Below are 20,494 nucleotides of genomic sequence, written 5' to 3' on the forward strand. Positions count from 1 at the left end.
TGAGTAGGACAAGGCCTGTCTCTTAAACTATGAGGGCGACAGCCTTCATCTGACTATAACGTGTAGAGGCTTGCATTGCAGTATGAATGCACATCCAGGACTGAGGATGAGGGCATCTGGCATGTTTATGGAGATTGCATTTGACTAAACTTTTAAGAATGGGTGGAATTAAAAGAAGAGTAGAAGAGCGTTCCAGGCTGAATCGGGGAAGGGCATGAGCAGTCTAAGTGTACACTGTTTTAGGGGACTCCTAAGCAGAGCAGAAGGGCAGAAGCTATGGATGTGTTTCAGGATAAATGGTACTAGGTGATCTCGAAAGGAAGATTAGAGCAGGTAAAGCAGGGGTCCTGAGGGCTATTCTATGGAGTCTGTTGTGATCATAGGCAGCCCTGCAAAGGGGACAGTCACGCTCCCAATGCATTTCCGGAAAATAACACAAGCATCACTTATCAGTGGAAGACGACATTGGAGTCTCAACACTCGGACAGGGAGCTCAGCCAGCAAGCTCTTGCAGAGGCAGCAGGCAAGCAGGAGAACCCCCAACCGCCCCTCCCACCCCCCACCCCCGACAGTACGACCTTGGGCGAATCATTAACTTGTGGGAGCCTCCTAGGCTGGGCTGTGGCGAGGATTAAGCGAGATAACAGGCCAAGTCTGGCCTCACTGTAAGAAATCACTAGCTTACTACTGGGACGGTTTGGGCGAGCAGCCCCTGCGGCCGTCCCGCGCACGGCACCTGCTACCCCGGCGGCAGCACCCGCAGAGACACCCGTCCACAGCCCTGCGGACGCGCGCTATCCGCGGTAAAACTAGAGAGTGCACCCGGACTCCGCCACCGGTGAGGCGGTGGCCGCGGCTCGGTCCCCTTTCTGCTCTGACTGGGCGGGATGAGCCCCGGGAGGAGGACAAAGGAGGAGGCAAGGATTGGTTAAGTCTGGGAAGAAGGCGGGGCCTTGGCACGGGAGGGAGGCGGGCCCGGAGTCTCTCCGCGCTCCCGCTGTCAGCCCCGCCCCCTCACCGGGATTCTGTCCTGGCCCCGCCAGGCTGAGCCGCCAGGGGTGCGTTCTTCCGCCTTCTAGTCTTCCCAGCAACCCGTGACGCGGTCCGCGTGCGGCCCACCACTGGCCAACCCGGGAAAGTGGGGCTGGAGCGTGAGTCCCCATCCCGAGGCACCTCCCTGTTCCCAGCGCTCGGCGACCCGTTCTCCGCCAGCCCCTTCCCTCCTGCGCCCCAGTCTCGCGGTCCGGGAGGCGGGGGTCGGCGAACCCGCTGAGTGGGAGCCGCGCAGTGTCCGAGGAGCCAGTCGGCGACCGGTGAGGGGACCGAGGGGCCGGGAGGGCAGGGTTGGCGCCAGGCAGCGGTCCGCAACTGTCGCCCGTCTTCTCCCCTCCGCCCCGGGCGGCCCGCGGCCGCCACCGTCGGCATCGCCGCCCCGACGACGAAGTGACGCGGAGCCGCGGAGGAGTGAGCGATCGGGCTGCGCACGCCTGCGGCCGCCGAGCAAACTACTCCTCCCAGGCCTTGTCCTCCGCGTGTCTTCGCCCGTCCTCCCCCGGTGACCTTCGGGGCCAGTGTCCCCACAACGTAGACCTTGCCAGGCTGAACCGGATTAAAAGGGCAGCAGCAGCCACTGGGCTCCTTCGGCGTTAAACGCCCACTGCTCCCTACCACGTTTTTGGTGCCCTGTCTTGCCCTCCGCGTGGGCTGGCGCCAAGGGCGTGGAGCTGGGTTGGGTCCGGGCTGGGAAGAGTTTCGCCCAAGGAGAACCTACCCAGCAACTCGTGACGAAAGCTGACTAAAGGGTCTGGGATTGGCTGCGCTGCACCCAGGGAAGGCGACCTGCTCAGGTGCGGCCTTCCTCGTTCCTCGAATAGTCGTGCTTACCTCCCGTTAAGTACTAGGCACCAAGTCTTAAAATGAGTAACCAACGTCCCTGCTTACTCCCGAAGCTCTCAGGGTACGGCGTGTGGCTACGGAAGGCTCTAAGGCTCTATGGAAAGCTACGCTTCTCTAAACGTGTGAAGACGATTCTGTAGGGGTCGGGGGGGGGCGGGGAAGGACTTAAAAGGTCTCGCAGAACGTTTAGGATGCTTAGGAGGTAGAAGTAGGAGTCAGACCCCTTCAGGGTCCTTCAGTGGAACTGTCTCGAGGAGAGTAAATCCTAAAAAGTCGGCAACCGCAGTTCTCAGATTTGCACATATTTTGTCCTTCCCTCTTTTCATATGAAACATTATAATAGCTTCTTTTACTGAGTTTTCCAAGGCAGGAGTGTCAAACACTCGAAATCCCCTATCCAAAGTCACACAGCTAGTAATGGGAGAACCAGAATTTGGACACTGCCTCTCTGGTTCCTCTACATAGGTTGCAGTTCTGACTCAACCAAAGCAGAGTATTTGCAGTATATGCGGTGGGTAGGGCAATGGAGGATAAGATGACTAGAAAGAGGTCGTCTCTTCCAGGAACCTAACGTTACAGATTATTCCAGATTAATACATCATTTAAAAAAAGTGTTGAATGCTTTTGTGTACTCAACTTCTTCCTAGGCCCAGGGAGGATGCAAAACACCATGAAGTCACTTCTCTCATCCCAGTTCTGGGATACTCTGGCCCCTCAGGGCTTCAGTTTTGCCCATGTGTCAAAGAGACACAGAGAATAAACTACCCTGCTATATATGTTCTCTCCCATGCATACCTTATCCGCACTTCCCAGATTTTACAGGAATAGCTTTGTGGAGGCAAAACTTCCAAAAGAATGTATTTGGATCATGATTAGGCTTGGGCACTGAGGGTGTGAGGGAGCTGCTCTTCCTATTTCCACCAGCTCCTTAAACATGTCAGACTGGATCTGAAGCTGGAAGGGGCTACTTTTGAAGAACTGGGCCTTGTTTTGGGGGGAGAAGGAAGTGAGGAGTGGGGATTTCACACCCATCCTTACCTAGAAAAGGGCTGAAACCTTTCCAGGGTGGATAGGAATCAGTTTCCTGTTACTTTCACTGATTATTCAGAATAAAGCCAAGTAAGGGGATGAGGTGTGAGAGTGCTTAGCAGTGCTTCTCTGAGGAGGGGTTATTTGAGCAGAGCTCTGAATGAAAGGGAAAAGGGCTTTCCAGGAAAGGAACTACAAATGGAAATGTCCCAAAGCAGGTTCCAGAGGGTCAGGTAAACTTTTCTATCTCCCCAATTCCTCCCCCACCCCCACAGATTGAGAAGTGGACAATTTGATTCTGTCTGGATGTAGATTTCAGCATGTTCCAGGAGTGTCTCTGAGCCCAGGAGACAACAGTGTATCTTTAGGGCTGGGACTGGGTGGTGCTTAAGGATACACAGAGAGGCCAACAGAAGAATCATCTCGCCCAAATGCAGCTACTGCTCCCCAACCCACAGCTTTTTTTTTTTTTTTAAAGATTGGCACCTGAGCTGACATCTGTTGCCAATCTTTTTTTCTTCTTCTTCTTCTCCCCAAAGCCCCCCAGTACATAGTTGTATATTCTAGTTGTATGTCCTTCGGGTTGTGCTATGTGGGATGCCACTTCAGCATGGCTTGATGAGCGGTACCATGTCCATGTGTAGGATCCGAGCCAGCAAAACCCCAGGCCGCCAAATCCCAGCGCACGAACTTAACCACTTGGCCACATGGCTGACCCCACCACCCCACCCCCACTGCTAACGTGGGCATTTTCCTTTCCCCAGCCAGAGCCTCAGGGGGTCAACATGTCACGCATAGACCGAGCCCTGGTCCTGGCACAGTGGGGCTTCCTGCTGAGCTGCCGCTGGTAGGCTAGGGCCGGGAAGGGTTGGGGGCTGCCTGAGAGAACTAGAGCCAGGCTATCCGGCCTGCTGCACCCCTCCTGTCCCCAGCCCTGTCTGCAGCACTTGTGTTGGGTGGTGCTGGACAAGCTCCTGTGAGAACCTCAGGTCTCATGGGGGTAACCAGTAATACCCACCTCAAAGGACTACTGGGAGGACCCAGTGGGAACAAACAAACACTTGAGAGTGGTTATATGTTGATGCTAGTCATAACAGAGAGTAGCAGTGAGAGGCATTGCATGAGTCACAACCCCAAGACCCAACCAGGTTTCCTACTCGCAGTACAGATGTCCACTTTCCAGAAAAGCAGGTGGGCACCTCTTGAAGGGATGGGCAGGGCCTGGGGTTTTGGGAGATGAGAGGAATGGTCCCCTTCTCTGGTTACTGAGGCTCTAAGAGTCAGGGCAGTCAGTGACCTCTTCCCAGGCAAACCCTTCCAGGTACTATGAGGTGAGACAATATATCTCTTTGTATATTGTCCAGGATTGGGAAAGGCATTTGGGTAAGCACTCTCCAATAGAAATAAAATGTCAGCCACATTTGTAATCTTCACTTTTCTTAAAAACAGGTGAAGTTAATTTTAACAGTATATTTCATTTAACCCAGTATATCAAAAATCTTATCATTTCAACATATAATCAACATTAGACATTATTAATGAGATTTTGCGTTCTTATTTCATACTAAGTCTTTGAAACTAGGAGTGTATTTGACCCTTACAGCACATCTCAGTTTGGAACAGCACCGCTCAAGTGTTCAGTCACCACATGTGGCTCGTGGCTACTTAGTGTACAGCACAGCTGGGACAGCCTTTAGCCCCACTCCTGCAGCCCAGACCAGTAACTCAGGCTTCAAGATGGAGGAATTGTGAGGATCACTTGCCTCTTCATCATGCCCCAGAAATACCGGCCCAGCAGAACAGATAACCAGGGAAGAAAATTTCCATACTGACTAAAGGACAAAACTCAGAAAAAACTCTAAACTGCTCTCACAGTAGATTGTTAGTAAATATTGTAAATCCTTATTAATTCCAACACTCTTGATTTGTAATATGTGATCGCTTAGATATGGTGTGGCGTGCCTGCGATATCTATTAAGAAACAAAAATAAAGTAATATACAAAACTCAGAAGTTTATCTTTAATCTATTGTAAATGTTAATCTTTTCCATTAGCTTATCTTCTTAGTACCTGTTTTTTATTAGTTGTACGTACAGTATTTGTAAATATTTGTATTAATTGCTTGAAAGGTACTTAAATACTTCAAAGCATCAAACGATTAGGACTTTTTGCCAACTCACACATAATTACCCCTTCCCTCTTTCCAAGCCGTCCTTATACTTTTTTTTTCCCCTAAGTAAAAGAAATTTGGTGGTACAACGACTTCAAAACTCTCAATCAGGAAAGTAGTGGTTAGGACAGCCTAGAAATCATTCTTTATTTGGCACAGTAATACTTTACTTTTTCTTTCAGATTTCCTTGCAGGCATAGACCCCTTTGCTTCTAGGGCAAGCTCCAGCATGGGGTGAGGTACTGAAGAGAGACTTGAAGGGTGCACCCTGGCACTCAAGCACCAAACCTGCACCCTAGACAGGGTCTCTCTTACTCCACATCTGTAATGGGGGGAAATGGTGTCTTTGTTTATATGTCATTTATGTGTGCATGTTGGTGCTTGTGTGGTTGTCTTACCTTCCTTGGGCATGTGCCCTGGCAGTCAGTGGCCTGGCAGAAGGTGGGTTCCCAGAAACTTGGCCTGAGAAGTGCATGGTCCCCAGAGACCCCTGGGTGAGGTGGAGCATTCACCGAAGCATGAGCATTTGATGTGTGAGCATCTCTTTGGCATTTGGGATCAACCAGTGAGTCTTGAGGGAAGGTTTTACTCACATGAGAGCAAACATGCCTTTGAATTGACAACCAGCTAGAATCAGCAGCCTGTGTCTGGGCTGCAAGTTCCCTCTGGAAGAACTGAGAGATTCCCTCTAAAGTCTGCTCTCACATCTGCAGAGGGGCTTCTGCCCCTGGTTGCAGATTTTGCTTAAAACTCATCTTCTTTGAATAAGATGTCTTGGATTTAAAATATTCCAGACAAAAAAAAAGTGTGTGGGGTGGGGGAAGTCTCATAGATGAAACAGATAGCAAAATATAGATAGACACTGAAGATGAGTGATTCATGATACTATTCGTTAGTTTTTTATATTCGAAAATGTCCATTAAAAAATACCCTCCTTCAGGAAATATTTCCCTCTTCTTTCTCTCCCTGCTTCTGTCCCTTCTGCTCAGTTTAAATTCACATCATCCCTCTTCCTTCACCCCTGCAGGGCACAGCACATCCTGCTCCAGATACCAGAAGAGAACACCCTACACTGGCCACTCCTGCCCAATGCGGAGGGGAGCAGAAGCTCCAGAGCCCACCCCTGCAGGTTTGTGGCTTTCAAGGTTTTTTTCAGTTGACCCCATTTGCACCCAAAATATGAGAACTCCATCTATGGGATTTTTATTTAAGATTGGCAACTGAGCTAACATCTGTTGCCAATCTTTTTCTTTTCTTCTTCTTCTTCTTCTCCCGAAAGCCCCCCACTACATAGTTGTAGATTCTAGTTGTAGGTCCTTCTGGTTGTGTTATGTGGGATGCTGCCTCAGCATGGCCTGATGAGTGGTGCTGTGTCCACGCCCAGGATCTGAACTGGTGAAACCCTGGGCTGCTAACGCAGAGCGCATGAACTTAACTATTGGGCCATGGGGCCAGCCTCTGTGGGATGTTTCAACCAGAGCTCTCGATATTTATAATGAGTTTTCATCTGCTAATAAGAAAATGACTGCTGACTATTTTGTTTGCTTCCTCTCCCTGATCTTTTGGGTGACATGGCCTACAACTGATAGCAACTATACCTAATCTCCAGTGTCCCACTGAACTGAGCTGGGGACAGATCCATGGGCCTTGAGGGAAGCAGTGATGAGGCCCGCCAGGTGAGGAGGATAGCCCCATTTGTGCTCTAACTAGAGGGCATAGGAGGTTCTGTGCACAAAGGCTGACCCTGCTCCCAGACAACTCCTGGACCAATTTGTCAGAAGGATCCAGGGATACCATTTGAGATAAAGAAGACAGCAGAGCAGAGTCTGTCCCCATAACAGGGCTTCTCTGCTACTCCAGGTTCTCAGATCCCTGGAGCTGGGGCAGTGAAGAAAGTCTGTAGAAGGTCTGCAAACAACTTGGATGGCCCTGAGAATTAGAAAGGATTCCCCTTCCTTCTCCCCAGCCTTCCCTGAAAATGTGAAAAATACTTCTTGGATAATACCATTAACTTTTGATAATATTCTTTGTGAATTATCCATGCTCCTTTTTCAGCCCTTTCCTAGATCCTGAGTTGCTTTCTCAAGGCTAGACAAGGGAACTCCAGGGCTGTGTACTCGTATGCAGCGATTGTTTATCAGGTACCATCTGAAACCAAGGAGCAAATACTTAGGCGTTCCTCAGATACCTTCTGTTGCCCAGGCCCCAGCCCTTTCTGAGCCTTTTGCCCAGGCTGCCGCTGCTGGATGGGTTTATGCTTCATCTCATTGCCTTCCTTGTCCTTCTAGCCCAGGCCTGGCGGGGTTCACGTTGGTAACTTAGAAAACCCGGGTGTCAGAAGAAAGTGTTGGTACCTTCTAGGGACTTCTCATTGCCTATGCCTTCTTGGTTGTTTCCTAGTGCATCTCCAGGCCAAGATCCCCAGTCTAAAGCCAGAAAACAGGCTGGGCCTCCTTCTCTACTCCCGAGCAGTGTGCTGGAGGCACATTCCCCTCTCAGTCTCTCCTGTCCTTCCTGGTGTCACAAGAACCCCTTTCCCCAAATTTCTAGGACTCTCATCGCTTTGTGTCCTCTTGGAGAACCGAATCCAGGAGATGGCCTAGCTGAGGAAGTTACAGGAAATGGAGAGTCAGTACTTGCCTGTCTATTCCCCAAGGTGTAGCTGTTGCAGCTGTTGCTGGGGCTCACAGTGACCTTCTCCCTACAGGGCTCACGGTGCAGGGTGAGCCTGGCTACAGCCAACCTCTGAACAGCTGCAGTACCTGCCTGTGAGAGAAGGAACCCTGGAATCCACAGACTAATTTTCCACACCTTTCCTTCTTTCCTCTGCTATTGCTCCTTTTCCAGGATTTGAGAAAACTGAAAACAACCCGCAGCTCAAGGAGGTGGACCACGGAGCATGAGTGGCACGCTTCCCTGCTGGTCTGGCTCCCAGTCTGCACCCTGAGGGCGCTCTGACTGGGCTGCCACTATGTTTGCTGCATCAGAGGTGGCGGCTGCGGATAAGCCTTACGTGTGCAGTGAGTGCGGCAAGAGTTTCCGCTACAGTACGGTGCTGTTGCGGCACGAGCGTGCCCATGGCGGAGACAGCCGCTTCCGTTGCCTAGACTGCGGGGAACGCTGCGCACAGGCCGCCGACCTCCGAGCGCACCAACGCGCCCATACCGGCCAGACGCTCTACATCTGCAGTGACTGCGGCCAGAGCTTCCGCCACAGTGGCCGCCTCGACCTGCACCAGAGCACGCACAGGCGGCAAAGCCGCTCCTGCCCCTGCCGTGCTTGCGGCCGCCGCTTCCCACACCTCCCAGCTCTAATGCTGCACCGGCGCCGCCGGCACCCACCTGAGCGGCCCAGCCGCTGTCCGCTGTGCTCCCGCACCTTCCGCCAGAGTGCGCTGTGCTTCCACCAGGCGAGGGCGCACCCGTGGGGGACACCTGCCCCGGCAGCCGACTTGCTCCACCGCTGTGCACAGTGCCCACGGGCGTTTCGCAGCAGCACCGGGCTGCGGTGCCATGAGCGCGTCCATGCGGCCCAGAGCCATGGCAGCTCCACACCCCGGCAGCCATGCGCTCCAGCCACACACCAGTGTGGCGTGTGTGGCAAGAGCTTCTCTAAGAGCTCCACGCTAACGCGACACTTGCAGACGCACTCAGGTGAGAAACCCTTCAAATGCCCCGAGTGCGGCAAGGGCTTCTCAGAGAGCGCCACGCTGGGGCGCCATCAGCGCACACACACGGGTGAGAAGCCCTACGCGTGCCCCGACTGTGGGCGCTGCTTCAGCGAGAGCTCCACGCTGCTGCGCCACAGGCGCAGCCACCAGGGTGAGCGGCCGCATGCATGCTCCACCTGCGGCAAGGGCTTTGGACAGCGCTCCGACCTGGTGGTGCACCAGCGCATCCACACGGGTGAGAGGCCTTTCCCATGTCCTGAGTGCAACCACCGCTTCAGTGACCGCTCAGACCTCACCAAGCACCGGCGCACGCACACGGGCGAGAAGCCCTACCGCTGCGAGTTGTGCGGAAAACTCTTCACGTGCGTGTCCAACCTCAATGTGCACCGGCGCAACCACGCCGGCCACAAGCCCCACAAGTGCCCCGAGTGTGGCAAGGCCTTCAGCGTGGGCTCGAAGCTGGAGCTGCACCGCAAGACGCACCTGGGCGAGCGGCCAGCAGAATGTGCCGAGTGTGGCAAATGCTTCAGCCACAGCCGCTCACTGTCACAGCACCAGCGGGCCCACACGCGTGCTCGCGCTGCCGCCGCCACCCAAGCCCCACTGGGAGCTGCCCTCATCTTTGCTGGGCAGGCAGGACAGGAAAAGCTAGAAGTTTCTCTGTCCCGGTTGAGGGAGACTTGCTGAGAGACTCCTCTGGAGTGTGCTAGGCAAGCATCAATACACTGCCACAGGGATGGTGGGGCAACTCACAGATGGACGTTGTGGGACGTCGTGGAAGGGCAGCACCGCCTGTCCCCTTTCCCTATCTCTGTTGGTGGCCTTTCACCTGGCCTCCTGCCACACCCCTACAGCGACTTCCCTTGTCAGCTCTTTTCCTGTCCTCAGCCCTTCTGCCCTCTGCGGTGTAGCTGCAGGGAGGGGAAAACCTCCCAGACCCCAGCATGGAAGAGAGCCCAGATGCTGGTGTGGTCCTCCACTGCTGTTGTGCTCTCAGGGGTTTCTTGTTTTCTCATCTGTGTTGTCTTCTCCTGTCCCATCTCCTTTTTCTAGTCTGAGTCTCCTCCCTCTCTCCTTCCCGGGGGCTTTTGCTATTGTGCCTCTTCAGGTAATGATCACACATGTGGTCACACACACCCTACCTGCCCTGTGGTCTTGCCTCTTGGTTCTACTTGACTGTTGGTCTCTCTGCTGCTTTCCTCCTGGGCTTCTGAGAGATGGTGGGAGAGCTCACTTCAATGAAGGACATTTACACGCCAGAAGGACCTAGCCTACTGCCTGGCAGAGATGGCCCACCCACATCAAGGTGGGCGGGACACCTCAGCATGGCTGCCTGCCTATCCCATAGGCCAGACCTGATGGTGTCCAGATCCAGGTGCCTCTCAGGACAGAGTTCTCCTGAGAGGCACCACCAGAGGTGGGTGGCATTAGCTCTGGAACCTGGGCCAAGACCACATGGGTCCACAAAGCCAGGCACTGCCAATTTTAGCATCAGAATGTTATTTCTAAATCAAGCCTGGAGCCATGGGGAAACTGAGCTCCACAGAGGTAACAGTGCAGGGTGGAAAATCTCCTGGAATTGGCCAGAGATTTTTTGCTTATGGCTGGTGAAATAAAGAGTTGCTTATTTGGGTTCTGGATCCCCAGAGCCCCCCTTTGTCAAATGTGAGGCTGCTGTCTTTGCAGACTTCAGGAGTGATCCAAGAGCCAGGCCCTTTCAAAGTTCCAAGGTCTTGTCCCTTCCAAAGGTAGCTCAGCCATCTTGCAAGTACGGGCCCCTCTATTTTGCACTGGAAGACAGTACTATTCAGGGGCCTATACATTTGGTTCTCTTGGTCAATGGAGAGTACAAATGTGGCCAGGATCACATACCTCTTTTCCTGCTCCAGCCCATTTCTCTGGAATGACCCAGCACTCTCCATACGGTCACGGCCTGCCCTGCTTAAATGCAAGGGTAGGTGTGATACTCCATAGAAAGGGCTGCAAACTGCCAAAGCAAATTGGGAAAGAAAGCTGGGTCCTCAAGGTGGGGGCAGATAGGGGCCTGCAGAGAGAGGAACAGGGCCTACGCCTATGGTGCACTTCAGGCACATGCCAGCAGAGCCTGCTTCCAAAGGAATCAGGTGCCAAAACACTCGCTCTGCCCACACACGTCCATGTAAAATACTGGGTTTATTCTGTCCTTTAGGAAGACTAAAGTAGCCTGGGTCCCCTAGAGCCCAGTCTTGCCCCCACTCTGCTCTTCCTGTCGTTCTAGTTCCAGGGACCAGGCATCTGGCTCTTCTCCTCCTTGCTCCTTTTCAGTCCCTGGGGTCTCGCTCCCCAAAGCCTGGGGAATGCTCACTGCTGAGGGAGCAGGGTCGGAGCCTGAGGAACTGGAGAGGGCCTGGACCCATCACTGGACCCCAGGGGTGTAGGGGCAGAGATGCTGGCACAGGGCTCCAGTAGGCCAGGTGACTCTTGTGGGGCTGGGTGCAGGGTCGGGTGGCTTTTGCTGCGGTGAGCTGCAACACTGTCTGGCTTCTCAAAGCACTTGCCACAGAACTCACAAGGGAAGCGCAGAGTAGCTGCTGTCTCTGCATGCTTGCGCCGGTGCCAGTTCAGGGAGGCCTTCTGGCGGCAGGTGAACCCGCAGATCTCACACCTGAGCCAGGGACATCAGAGGGAAGGAAGGGGCCTCAGTCCACCTTGACATCCCCAGGGGTTCCTTCTGCTCCCAGCTGCCCCTGTCCTGCCAGCCTCCCTGCCAGCCCTCCCTCCCCCACACTCACTGCAGGGGTTTCTCTCCAGTGTGGATGCGCCGGTGGATGATGAGGTTGCTGCTGGTGCGGAAAGACCGAGCGCAGAACTCACAGATGTAGTCCCGGGTATCTGCGAGTGCATGGGGGACACCCCAGCATCCATCCCCAGGCTGTGGCCCCTCCTCAGCCCACCCCACTCCACATACCCAGGAGTACTGTCCCGGTTCAGCCTGCATATCCCACCCTTTCCAGCCCTCAAGAGTGCCTTGTGGCTGTCAGCAGTCAATTTCCTCCCTTGTCTTTTCCCCTGCCCCTGCCCTCCCTGCCAGCTATCACAGCACCTGCCCGTTGCCAGTCTCCAGCAGCTCTCATAGGCCTGCTGTGGTTTTTCTCCTACACCTCCAAGCCTCAGGGCCTGCATGGAGGAGGTATCCTTGCCTGTCATGGCATCCTTTAGACCTCTGTCCCACCACTGCACTGTATATCCTGCCATCAGACCACACACACACCTGCAGCCTTCACCCCCTTCACTCCCCTGTGCTCCACACAACTGTCTCCAAGCCCTCTCCTCGGCCACCCCTCCTGCTGTCGTTTTGTTTTATACATGTCCAGCACTCCACTTCTGTGTTCCCTGACCTTCACTGACCTGGTCCCCCACCATTCTCAGCCACCTCTCCCAGGTCATACCCCATCACTGTACCACCTTGAAATCACAGTTTCAAGCAACCCAAATTCAGCTATGGCCTCCTACTTTTTCCTGCTACAATAATCCCATGACTCCAGGCTGCCAGTCCAGTGGCCCGCTGCCTTTCCACAGGGTGTCTTTATAGCCTTTCTTCATTCATACTACCAATTAATCTGTTCCCCTCTCCTTCAGCTGTACCTGCTTGGTTAAAACCCAACTCAGGATAAACACAACCCTTGGCCTGCTTCAGGCCTGAGCATGTGTGCTGAGGAGCCCACAACCACCTCCCTCCCCCAGCCTCTCCTTTCATCCACAACCACAAGTCTCAAGTCTCCTATGCCTCTGCATTTCCCTGGTCAGTTTACTCTCCCACTCTCTACAATCCAGAAGGCCATTTTCATACCACCTCCTCTCTCCACCAGCCTCATTCAGCAGTGATCTCGTTCAAGTCACCAAGAAAAGAGAAGCCAGAAGAGAAGGCCCACATCCACCCCTGACCTAATCCACCAGCCAACTTGCTTCTGTGCCCGTATATGTGAATACTCCCTGCTCCCCTGTGGCCACCCTCCAACTGTGCCTGAGACACACCCTTCCTCACTAAATTGAGGTTGCCCATCCTACTCCATCAGCAAGCCTTTCCTCCCTGTGGGATTCTTCCCATCTCTGCGCCAAAATCTCACAGCCCTCCAGTTAAGACCCCATTTCTCTTATTTGTTTTCACAGCAAAACTCCAAAGAGTTACCCATAGTCACTGTCTCCACTTCCTCAGCTCTTTTCTGCCTTGAACCCACTCCATTCTGGCTGTCACCTCCCTTGTCACATGCCATGTCACCTGGTCAAGGATGGCTTCTCGCTGCCAGTCCAGTGGCCTGTCCTCATCCTCATCTTACCTGGCCCTGCAGCACTGGCACAACTCACCGCTGCCTCCTCCCTGAAGCACTTTCTCCACTTGGCTCCTCAGAGCCCACTCTCTTTGCCTGCCTCAACTGCCCCTCTGCTGCTGCCCTTCTCACTTGCTCTGCTTGGACTTCTTGTCTAATTATGCTCGCTCCCTCCATGTAAGTACACTCTATTCACAGCTCCAAATACCGTCCATGTTGAGCATGATGAACACATTTTCTTCCCCCACCGTCTTCCCAAACTCCAGATTCACATCTTCTGGGATGCCTAATAAGCATGTCTCAAATAAAAGGACCCTTTCCCAAAGCCTGCTTCTCCCTTGTTTTCGGGAAATCACGTCATCTTCTGCCTAGGTGCTCAGGCCAGAATCTCCTAAGTCAGCCCTGACTCCCCCCGCCCATCCCAACCGAGGCCAATCTGTGCTTCCCACAACAGCCCTTCTGGTTCCACCATCACACTCAGGTCAGCCTCCAGCCACTTCTCACCAACTTGCCCGCACCAGTGCATCCAGGCTACTGTCTGTGCACTGCACATTCCTGCAGTCCCCCATTCTCTACATGGTAGCCACAGAGCTCCTATGAAAGTCAATTGTGTTCCTCCACTGCTCAAGACCCTGAGACGGAGCGCATCTCATTCAGGCAGGAGCCAGGCCATTCTGTTGGTCGTCTTGGAGGCCTCTACCACCTATCTGATCTCTCCTTTCCTTTCTAACCTCCTGGCCTCCTCTCCATTCCTGGAATGCGCCATGCAGATGCCAGTTCAGGTCTGTCAACGTGGATAGGTCTCCATTCCTCCCTTCACTTAAGTCTTTGCTCAAAGCACCTTCCCTTTCTAAGAGAGCAACTCCTCTCTCACACTCTCCTCTCTTTCCCTGCTTCACATCTCTTCATAGCCTTGTATCACTAGAGAGGACATCTTAAGAGGTCAGGACTGCCAGCTTTGTTCCCTGCTGTTCGATACAGCAGCACTGCTGTAGAACATCTAGGTGCCGTTCTAGTCCCAGCACCTAGAACAGTCTCAAGCAGGCAGGTGCCCAACACAAAGAGAATGCAGGATGAGCGAGTGTCAGTCATCCCAGACAGGTGTGGCAGGACCTACAGATAGGAGGTGATGGGGCAAACAGGGGAAAGTGAAGGGACCCACACGGAGGTAAAGTGCCCCACAGAGGGAAGCGACAGGACCCATAGAGAGGGAGGTAAAGGGACCCACTGAGGGAGATGACAGGACCCCCAAGGGAGAGGTGAGGAGGCATTTCCACCACTCACCACTATGCAGCTTGACATGCTCCTTCAGGTGTTTCTTAAAGTTGAAGGACTTCCCACAAGCCGGCTCCGGGCAGGAGAAGGACTTTTGGTGGATGTGCTGGTACTTCTTGTGGTGCTAGAGAAGGAAGCAGGTGGTGTCCTCAAGGAGACTGCCAGAACTGACCCCGCAGGCAAGCTCCGCTGCCCCTTCGCCATCCCCCAGCAGTTCTCCCTGTCACCGCCAGCTCACATCATCCTGACTAGTCCTCACCCTGATCCCATCCCATCCTGATCCCCACTCTGCCCTCAACTTGTGTTATTTCACCTCCTTGCCACACCCTCCCCTGCAATGCTCAGTTCCCTGTACAAAGTGCCACTCTGGTGACAGTCCTGGTTCCTCAACCATGGATTTGCTACCTGCCAGGGATGGAAATACATTTTGGGTGGGTATGATTATCCTCTGATGTCAGTATTAATGTACAACAATATCGCCTAGATTGCCTACTTTTTATTGACAGCTCACCACAGGTAAATATTGTATGATGTTCTCCTAAATCTGCTTTGGAAACACACACCCTCAACCTGAACACGTTTAAGGGTAGTATATTCTTCAACCTTAACTCTCTAGTTATTTCCGGGAAATATTTCTCTTTTTATCTGACCTAATTTCACATCCTGTCTCACTAAAGTGCATGGACTTTCCCCTTCTCCATAATCCCATTTTCTCATAGTTAAACTGCTGCTGGGGGCTGCTTCAGTCTCCTCCATCAACAGGCTCAAGTACGTCTGACCAGCACTGCTGAATGTTCTCCTCAGTCCAGAGCTTCAACGCCACTTGGGGACTTTCCCCCTCCAAAGTCTCTCCGAAATCCCATCCACCTGTGCCTCTCCATCCCTCAGATGTGGGCCCTCTCCAGCCTCTGGACCTGCCCTGTGACGGCTCCAGCTGAGGGTGGAGCTGGGGTCCTTCCCTCTCTGTGCCTCAAACCTTTCCTGCAGTGAGGCTGGGGAGAGGACCATCTCCCAGTTCTCCCGGTGCCAGAACCACCCACTCAAGCCAGCAGGGTGAGGTGGGCAGAGAGCAGACTCGGGAACCCCAGCGCTATCACACACGCCAAGGAGCCTTGGGCGATGCTTAACCTTTCTGTGTGCCTTTGTTTCCTCATCTGCAAAGCAGGAACAATATCAGCACCTACTCCATAGGGATGCTGCGAAGATCAAAAGACTTGACACACGTCAAGTGCTTAGAACAGTCATAGCACCCCAAGAGCCTGACGAATGCCACCGTCATCTGTGTGCGGTCCTTGGAGGGGCAGTGCAACAAGCAGTAGCGGACAGCGGGTGCGCACCTGAAGCTTGGTTTTTCTTGGTTTTTTCACCTTATCTACCAGTCGTCTGACTGATTATTAACTGTAGGCAAGCTCTGCTCGTACCCCAACCCTTCTCTTCCTGGCTTCAAATCCCTCCACGCCCCAGGCTCCATTGCCTGAGCTGCTCCTTCAGCCCTTCTCCCAAGCCCCAGCGGCCACACAGAACCCAACCTGTGCCCCTCACACCCTCACATTCAAATACTGCCGGTTGGAGAAGATCCTTCCACAGCCAGGGAAGTCACATGGCAGCAGCTCTCTTTTGGCAGCTTTCCTGGGGGAGGAGAATAGGGAAAAGCATGAGGACTACAGCAGGCTCTCCTCTACCTCCCTCCTCTCACCCCCTTCCCCAGAACCCCCTACCCCAGTCCTACCTAATTCTCTTAGGGCCGATCTGTGTGGTGTCCTCATCCCAGGTGGAGGCCAGAGCAGAGGGAGACTGACTCCCAGGGCTGTGGGCAGCAAAGAGGAAGCAGAGGGCCTCAAGAGAGAGCCATGTTGCAGCATGCCCCTGCCCTCTGTCTCAGCCATCAGGTTACCTGGCCATGGGCTGACTCTGCTGGGCCACTTGAAGGGTCCCGGTGAGCTCCAGCTGTACCCCGACTTCTGCAGGCAGAGGAGCTCCAGAACCCAATGAGGATGCTGATGAGGGTGGCAGAGCAAAAGGAACTGGGGGAGCTTCGGGGGCCATGGATGTCTCCCCCTCCTTAAGTTCGTGGGTGACAGGGGAAGGGGGTGGGTGTGGGGCATCTGGCTCACTGCTGAAAGGAGAATGAAGAGAATGAGGGCATTCTCTCTGGGCCTTCAGCCCAACCCCAGCCCCTAAATCGCAAAGATCCCAAACTTGGAACAACCCAACTCCTATCCCACGATCTCTGTTCACATCTGCTTTCAGCCTTCCTTCTCCCCCAGAGCCTAATTTTACCCCCTTCCACCAAATTCAAAGCCTCCAGTTCTTTATGCCTTCTCCAAAGTCCAGCTTGCCCTCACCACCAACAAGCTCTTCCATAGAGTCTGCAAAGCTCTGGGTTCCCTGACCAGCTGCCCCCTCCCTCCTCCTGCTCTGCTAAGCATCCTCCCTCAGCCCCAACTTGCTCATCTGGGGAGGAGCTGTAGGTCCATGGGCTGGCATCACTGAGCATCTCCTCTTCATCTTCATCTTCCTCCTTCTCCTCTTCTTCTCCTGGGGGCAGGAAGGTCTCTGGTAGGGGTCCCACCCCCCTGCAGGTTCAAGGAAGGCAAGCTTGAGGTCCTACATGCTCACCCAGACTATCCACCCAGGTCTATCCTGTCTCTCCCACCCCCAACCTCACCTGGGCAACCTGGCCTCCTGAGTCCTCTCATCATGCTCAGATTCCAGACCTGTTGGCACAGGTAGGGTCAAAGGGGAAGGAACTCTGGGCTGGAGGGATGAGGACAGGTGGAATTCTAAGGTCTGAAGTGGTAGGAGGACTCTTAGAAGGAAGAGGAGAGGACAGAGGCTACTGGAGTGGGAGGGGGTATTTTATTTTAGAGATGATATGTTCACATGGTTCAAAAAAATAAAGTATAAAAAGGTACATTGTGAAAAAAACCTCCTTTCCAATACTGTTCCCCAGTCACCTAGCTCTTGCCACAGGCAACCTGATTTCCTACAAGCCCGTCCAGAGATATCTGATACAATCATAAGCACATGCAAATAGACATTCTTTCTCCCCTTATTTTTCCAACAATGGTAACTTACCAATATATCCTATTCTGTATTTTGCTTTTCATACCTAAAAATATATTTCAGGATATATTTCCTTATCAGTATAGAGTTTTTCCATTGAGAAAGGATCATTTTTAGAGAATAGGGTTCTGAGCTACAGAGATGGGAATACTTTTCCCTCCCTTTTCTCCACAACTCTTCTTTTTCCCAGCCTACCTGCAGGCTCCTGCCTGCTCCTGGCCTCTGGGCACCAGCTTCTTGGGGCAGTACTTGGAAGGACTGGCCTGGGCTCCTCTGGAGGTGTGGGGCCTGAAGAGGGGCCCCAGGAGAAGGTGTGGCCTGCTGAGCACTCCCACACAAGCCCCCCTTCTCGGCCCCCAGGCCCCCGCAGCCCAGGCACCAGGCTGCACTCTCGGCTGTGTGCATGAGACAGGAGCACCAGATACTGCAAACCCTTGGGGGGCAAAGGCTTGGGACCTGGAGGGGTGAAGGTGACAGTCAGGGCAAGCTGCGAGGCCCTCTACTCTTGCCCTGGAGAACCATACCCAGATAGCCCTGTCCCCCAACCCACTGGGCAACCAGGTTCTTAGTCCAGTTTACCATTCTTCATAGCCCAGAACCCCAAGGTCTTGAGACATTGCTCCCTTCCCCACAGGCTGCCCCCATGGAACTACCTTGGGCTCCCCAACTCCCCCACCTCTTCTCAAACTCACTCAGTTCCCTCTAATCCAATCCCCTGAGGGAGGTGTTCCCAGGTCACATCACTCCCTGTTGCCCCTTTTCCCTCTCTGGCTCCTAAGCCCTCACCTCCAGCCATTCCCTACCTACCTGCACAGAGCACACAGACTGAAGAAGTGTACCTGTCAAGGGGACAAGAGGCAGGTCAAGTCCGGCCCCAGCTGGCCAACTGCCCTCAGCTGTGGGCGCTCACATACTTGGGAGCCAACCCTAAGGATCCCCTATTCGCTGGGGACCAAGAGGAGGGGACAGGACCGTGGGAAGCCACAAATCACACAGGCAATCCTGTTAAAGTGAGAAATCTGCCCGTGGAAAGTAGCAGCGGGCCAGCAGCTGGCCCTGGGAATGGGCCTGGGTGTTGTGCGTGGGTGCCCTCCCCCAGAGCCTTGGCCCTGGCTTCTAACCGGTCCAGCAGGAACTTGGCGAGCTGGGAGTGCAGGGAGAAGCCCAGCTGCTCCTTGAGGAGGCACCATTGCTCCATGTGGCCGCCCAGGCGGATGCGGCACTTGCTGCGGCGCGCGTCCAGCTGTCGCCGCTTCTCTCGCCGCGTGCGGCATGCGTCCGCCGGGGAGGCAGCCATGGGCACCAGGGCCTGCAGGATGGAGGAAACACGCGTGTGAGCCGACCTGATGGGGGCCCAGTGGCCTGGGCTCCACCTGCTGCTCGGGCCTGTTTCCTCATCACTGAATCGAGGCAGGGCTAAACCATTTCAACAGCATTCACTGCCATTGGGCCCAAACCTCTCCTACTTACAGGGCGCGTGAACTAACGCAATGGGGTGGATGTCGTGGGGTAGGAGTTAGGGGGACAGGGTCAAAATCAGAAAAACAGCCTGACCCCGGGCTCACTGAAGTGTTGAAGCAGGAGGTATGGGGAAGGGATGTGAGATTTTCATGGGGAAATTTCAGCTGGGGGTGGACTGGGGCTACGTAACAGTTTAATCTTGAAGAGGGCATGGGCCTTTACTGGCTGAGGGGGGAAGGAGAGGTCGTGTGCATTGGGGCGCTCGATGTGGGTGGGGCCTGGGGTCGGGGGGTCTGGAGGGCTCCCCCCACCCCCGTCTCGGGCCGCCCCACTTAACCCTCACAATGCGTGGGACGGGCCAATCCCAAAGACAGCTTCCAGGCGGCCCAGACAGCCCGCCGCGGCCCACCCAAACCCCAGCCTTACCTGCGCACCCCCACCCGCCCTCAACCCGACTGCGCCTGCGCCTCTCCCGCCTCCTCGTGCGCGGGCCCAGAGAGCCGCAGAAGGACAGGGGCCCACCTCGAGCGCGCGCCGCCGCCGTTTCTCTTTTAAGAGGAAGCCGTCCCCCTCCGCGTCGGCGGCTCCAGCCCGGAACTAGGGCCGGGGCCGGGGGGAGGGGAGAGTCGGAGGCGGGCGGCGTGCGCCTGCGCACTGGCCGCTCCGCTCAACGCCTGCCGGGAACCGTGGTTCCCCACATATTATCCATGCGCATCGCTGAACCCTGCCAGAGTTGTGGACAGCCTGCTTCCGTGGCGGGTGCGTGCGCTTGATGACCAAAGTCTTGTGGAAATGGACTGGATAGGGCCAGGTCCAACTCCTGTGTGCCCAACCCCAGCCCTTCTAGCCTGCCCAAGAATGTCTCCTCTGCAATTGTTCCCATTTTGTACTTCACCTTCAATTTCCCTCTCTCATTTGCCACCAACAAGCAAACACGTGCTGCAGAATAAGCCACCTTAAAAACCAACTAGAGCTTTCTCAAGACCCCAATGTCCCCGCCAGCTATTGCCCATTCCTTCTGTTCGCATCAGAAAATCCTCTGAAAAGTTGCCTAGATTCACTGTGGACTCTTCCTCACTTACCATTCTCTCTTCTATTGACTCCAATGGGGTTTTCCTCTCTACCAAGCTACTGGAATGATGCTTCTCAAGGCCACTTGCGGTGGCCACGTTGCCAAATGCAGTGGTTAGTTCTCTGCCTTTCCACCCTTAGAGCAACATCTCACAATGTAGATCTTTCGCTCCACGCTTCCCGGCCCCCAGGTTGGCTTCTGCGGCTTCACATTCTTCTGGATTTCCTCCTTTCTTATTGGCTACTCCTGTCTTTTGTTGGGCCCTCCTCCACTGTCCTACCAAAACACAGAATGTCCCTTGGCTCAAGCTCTGGACCAAGCCTTCTCTCTTCTGTACCAAGTCTTCTTTCTTCTCCCTTCTTGGGTGATCTAATTGGCCCCGTGGCTTTACATACACTGATGACTCCCAGATTTATATTTCCAGCCTAGCCTCGTTTCAGCTGCTGACTCCTACCTAACTGCCCACTTGACTCTCCAGGGATAACTGACTTACGAACTTAGAATAGTGCCTGGCACATAGAAAGCAGTGACACATGCTAGCTGATGTT

General features: G+C 54.1%; 2 protein-coding genes across 11 annotated transcripts; one reads left to right on the forward strand and one right to left on the reverse strand.

Annotated features, from left to right (window-relative positions):
* The first annotated feature begins 1,176 nt into the window (after nucleotides 1-1,176).
* On the forward strand, nucleotides 1,177-10,429 carry ZNF672 (zinc finger protein 672). Of its 2 annotated transcripts, XM_046671738.1 has the most exons (4): nucleotides 1,177-1,313; nucleotides 6,123-6,224; nucleotides 6,685-6,771; nucleotides 7,943-10,429. In XM_046671738.1, exon 4 carries the CDS (start codon nucleotides 8,067-8,069, stop codon nucleotides 9,450-9,452), a length of 1,386 nt encoding a protein of 461 aa, XP_046527694.1. In that variant the 5' UTR covers nucleotides 1,177-1,313; nucleotides 6,123-6,224; nucleotides 6,685-6,771; nucleotides 7,943-8,066; the 3' UTR covers nucleotides 9,453-10,429. The 2 variants fall into 2 exon arrangements, with proteins under 2 accessions (XP_046527694.1, XP_046527693.1); XM_046671737.1 differs by lacking the exon at nucleotides 6,685-6,771.
* On the reverse strand, nucleotides 9,481-19,502 carry ZNF692 (zinc finger protein 692). 9 transcript variants are annotated; one of them, XM_046671729.1, is made up of 12 exons: nucleotides 19,301-19,391; nucleotides 18,535-18,722; nucleotides 18,221-18,252; nucleotides 17,609-17,869; nucleotides 17,016-17,156; nucleotides 16,798-16,923; nucleotides 16,242-16,463; nucleotides 16,077-16,154; nucleotides 15,898-15,976; nucleotides 14,357-14,471; nucleotides 11,537-11,636; nucleotides 9,481-11,409 (listed from the first exon to the last, which is right to left on the reverse strand). In XM_046671729.1, the coding sequence occupies exons 2-12, from the start codon at nucleotides 18,685-18,687 to the stop codon at nucleotides 11,106-11,108; spliced, it is 1,611 nt and encodes a 536-aa protein (XP_046527685.1). In that variant the 5' UTR covers nucleotides 18,688-18,722; nucleotides 19,301-19,391; the 3' UTR covers nucleotides 9,481-11,105. The 9 variants fall into 9 exon arrangements, with proteins under 9 accessions (XP_046527685.1, XP_046527683.1, XP_046527687.1 ...); XM_046671727.1 differs by lacking the exon at nucleotides 19,301-19,391 and adding an exon at nucleotides 19,397-19,496 and having other exon boundaries at nucleotides 9,482-11,409; XM_046671731.1 differs by having other exon boundaries at nucleotides 9,483-11,409; nucleotides 17,016-17,064.
* Nucleotides 19,503-20,494: the final 992 nt, after the last annotated feature.

Source organism: Equus quagga, chromosome 9, assembly GCF_021613505.1.
Source record: "Equus quagga isolate Etosha38 chromosome 9, UCLA_HA_Equagga_1.0, whole genome shotgun sequence".
Lineage (NCBI taxonomy): Eukaryota > Metazoa > Chordata > Mammalia > Perissodactyla > Equidae > Equus > Equus quagga.

Coding starts and splice junctions, on each gene's coding strand:
- ZNF672 (XM_046671738.1), top strand. CDS start 8,067: ATGTTTGCTGCATCAGAGGTGGCGGCTGCGGATAAGCCTTACGTGTGC.
- ZNF692 (XM_046671729.1), bottom strand. CDS start 18,687: ATGCCGCACGCGGCGAGAGAAGCGGCGACAGCTGGACGCGCGCCGCAG. Junction 17,870..18,220: donor AGTCTGTGTGCTCTGTGCAG/GTAGGTAGGGAA, acceptor TCACCCCTCCAG/GTCCCAAGCCTTTGCCCCCC. Junction 11,637..14,356: donor GCATGTCAAGCTGCATAGTG/GTGAGTGGTGGA, acceptor ATGCACTCGCAG/ATACCCGGGACTACATCTGT.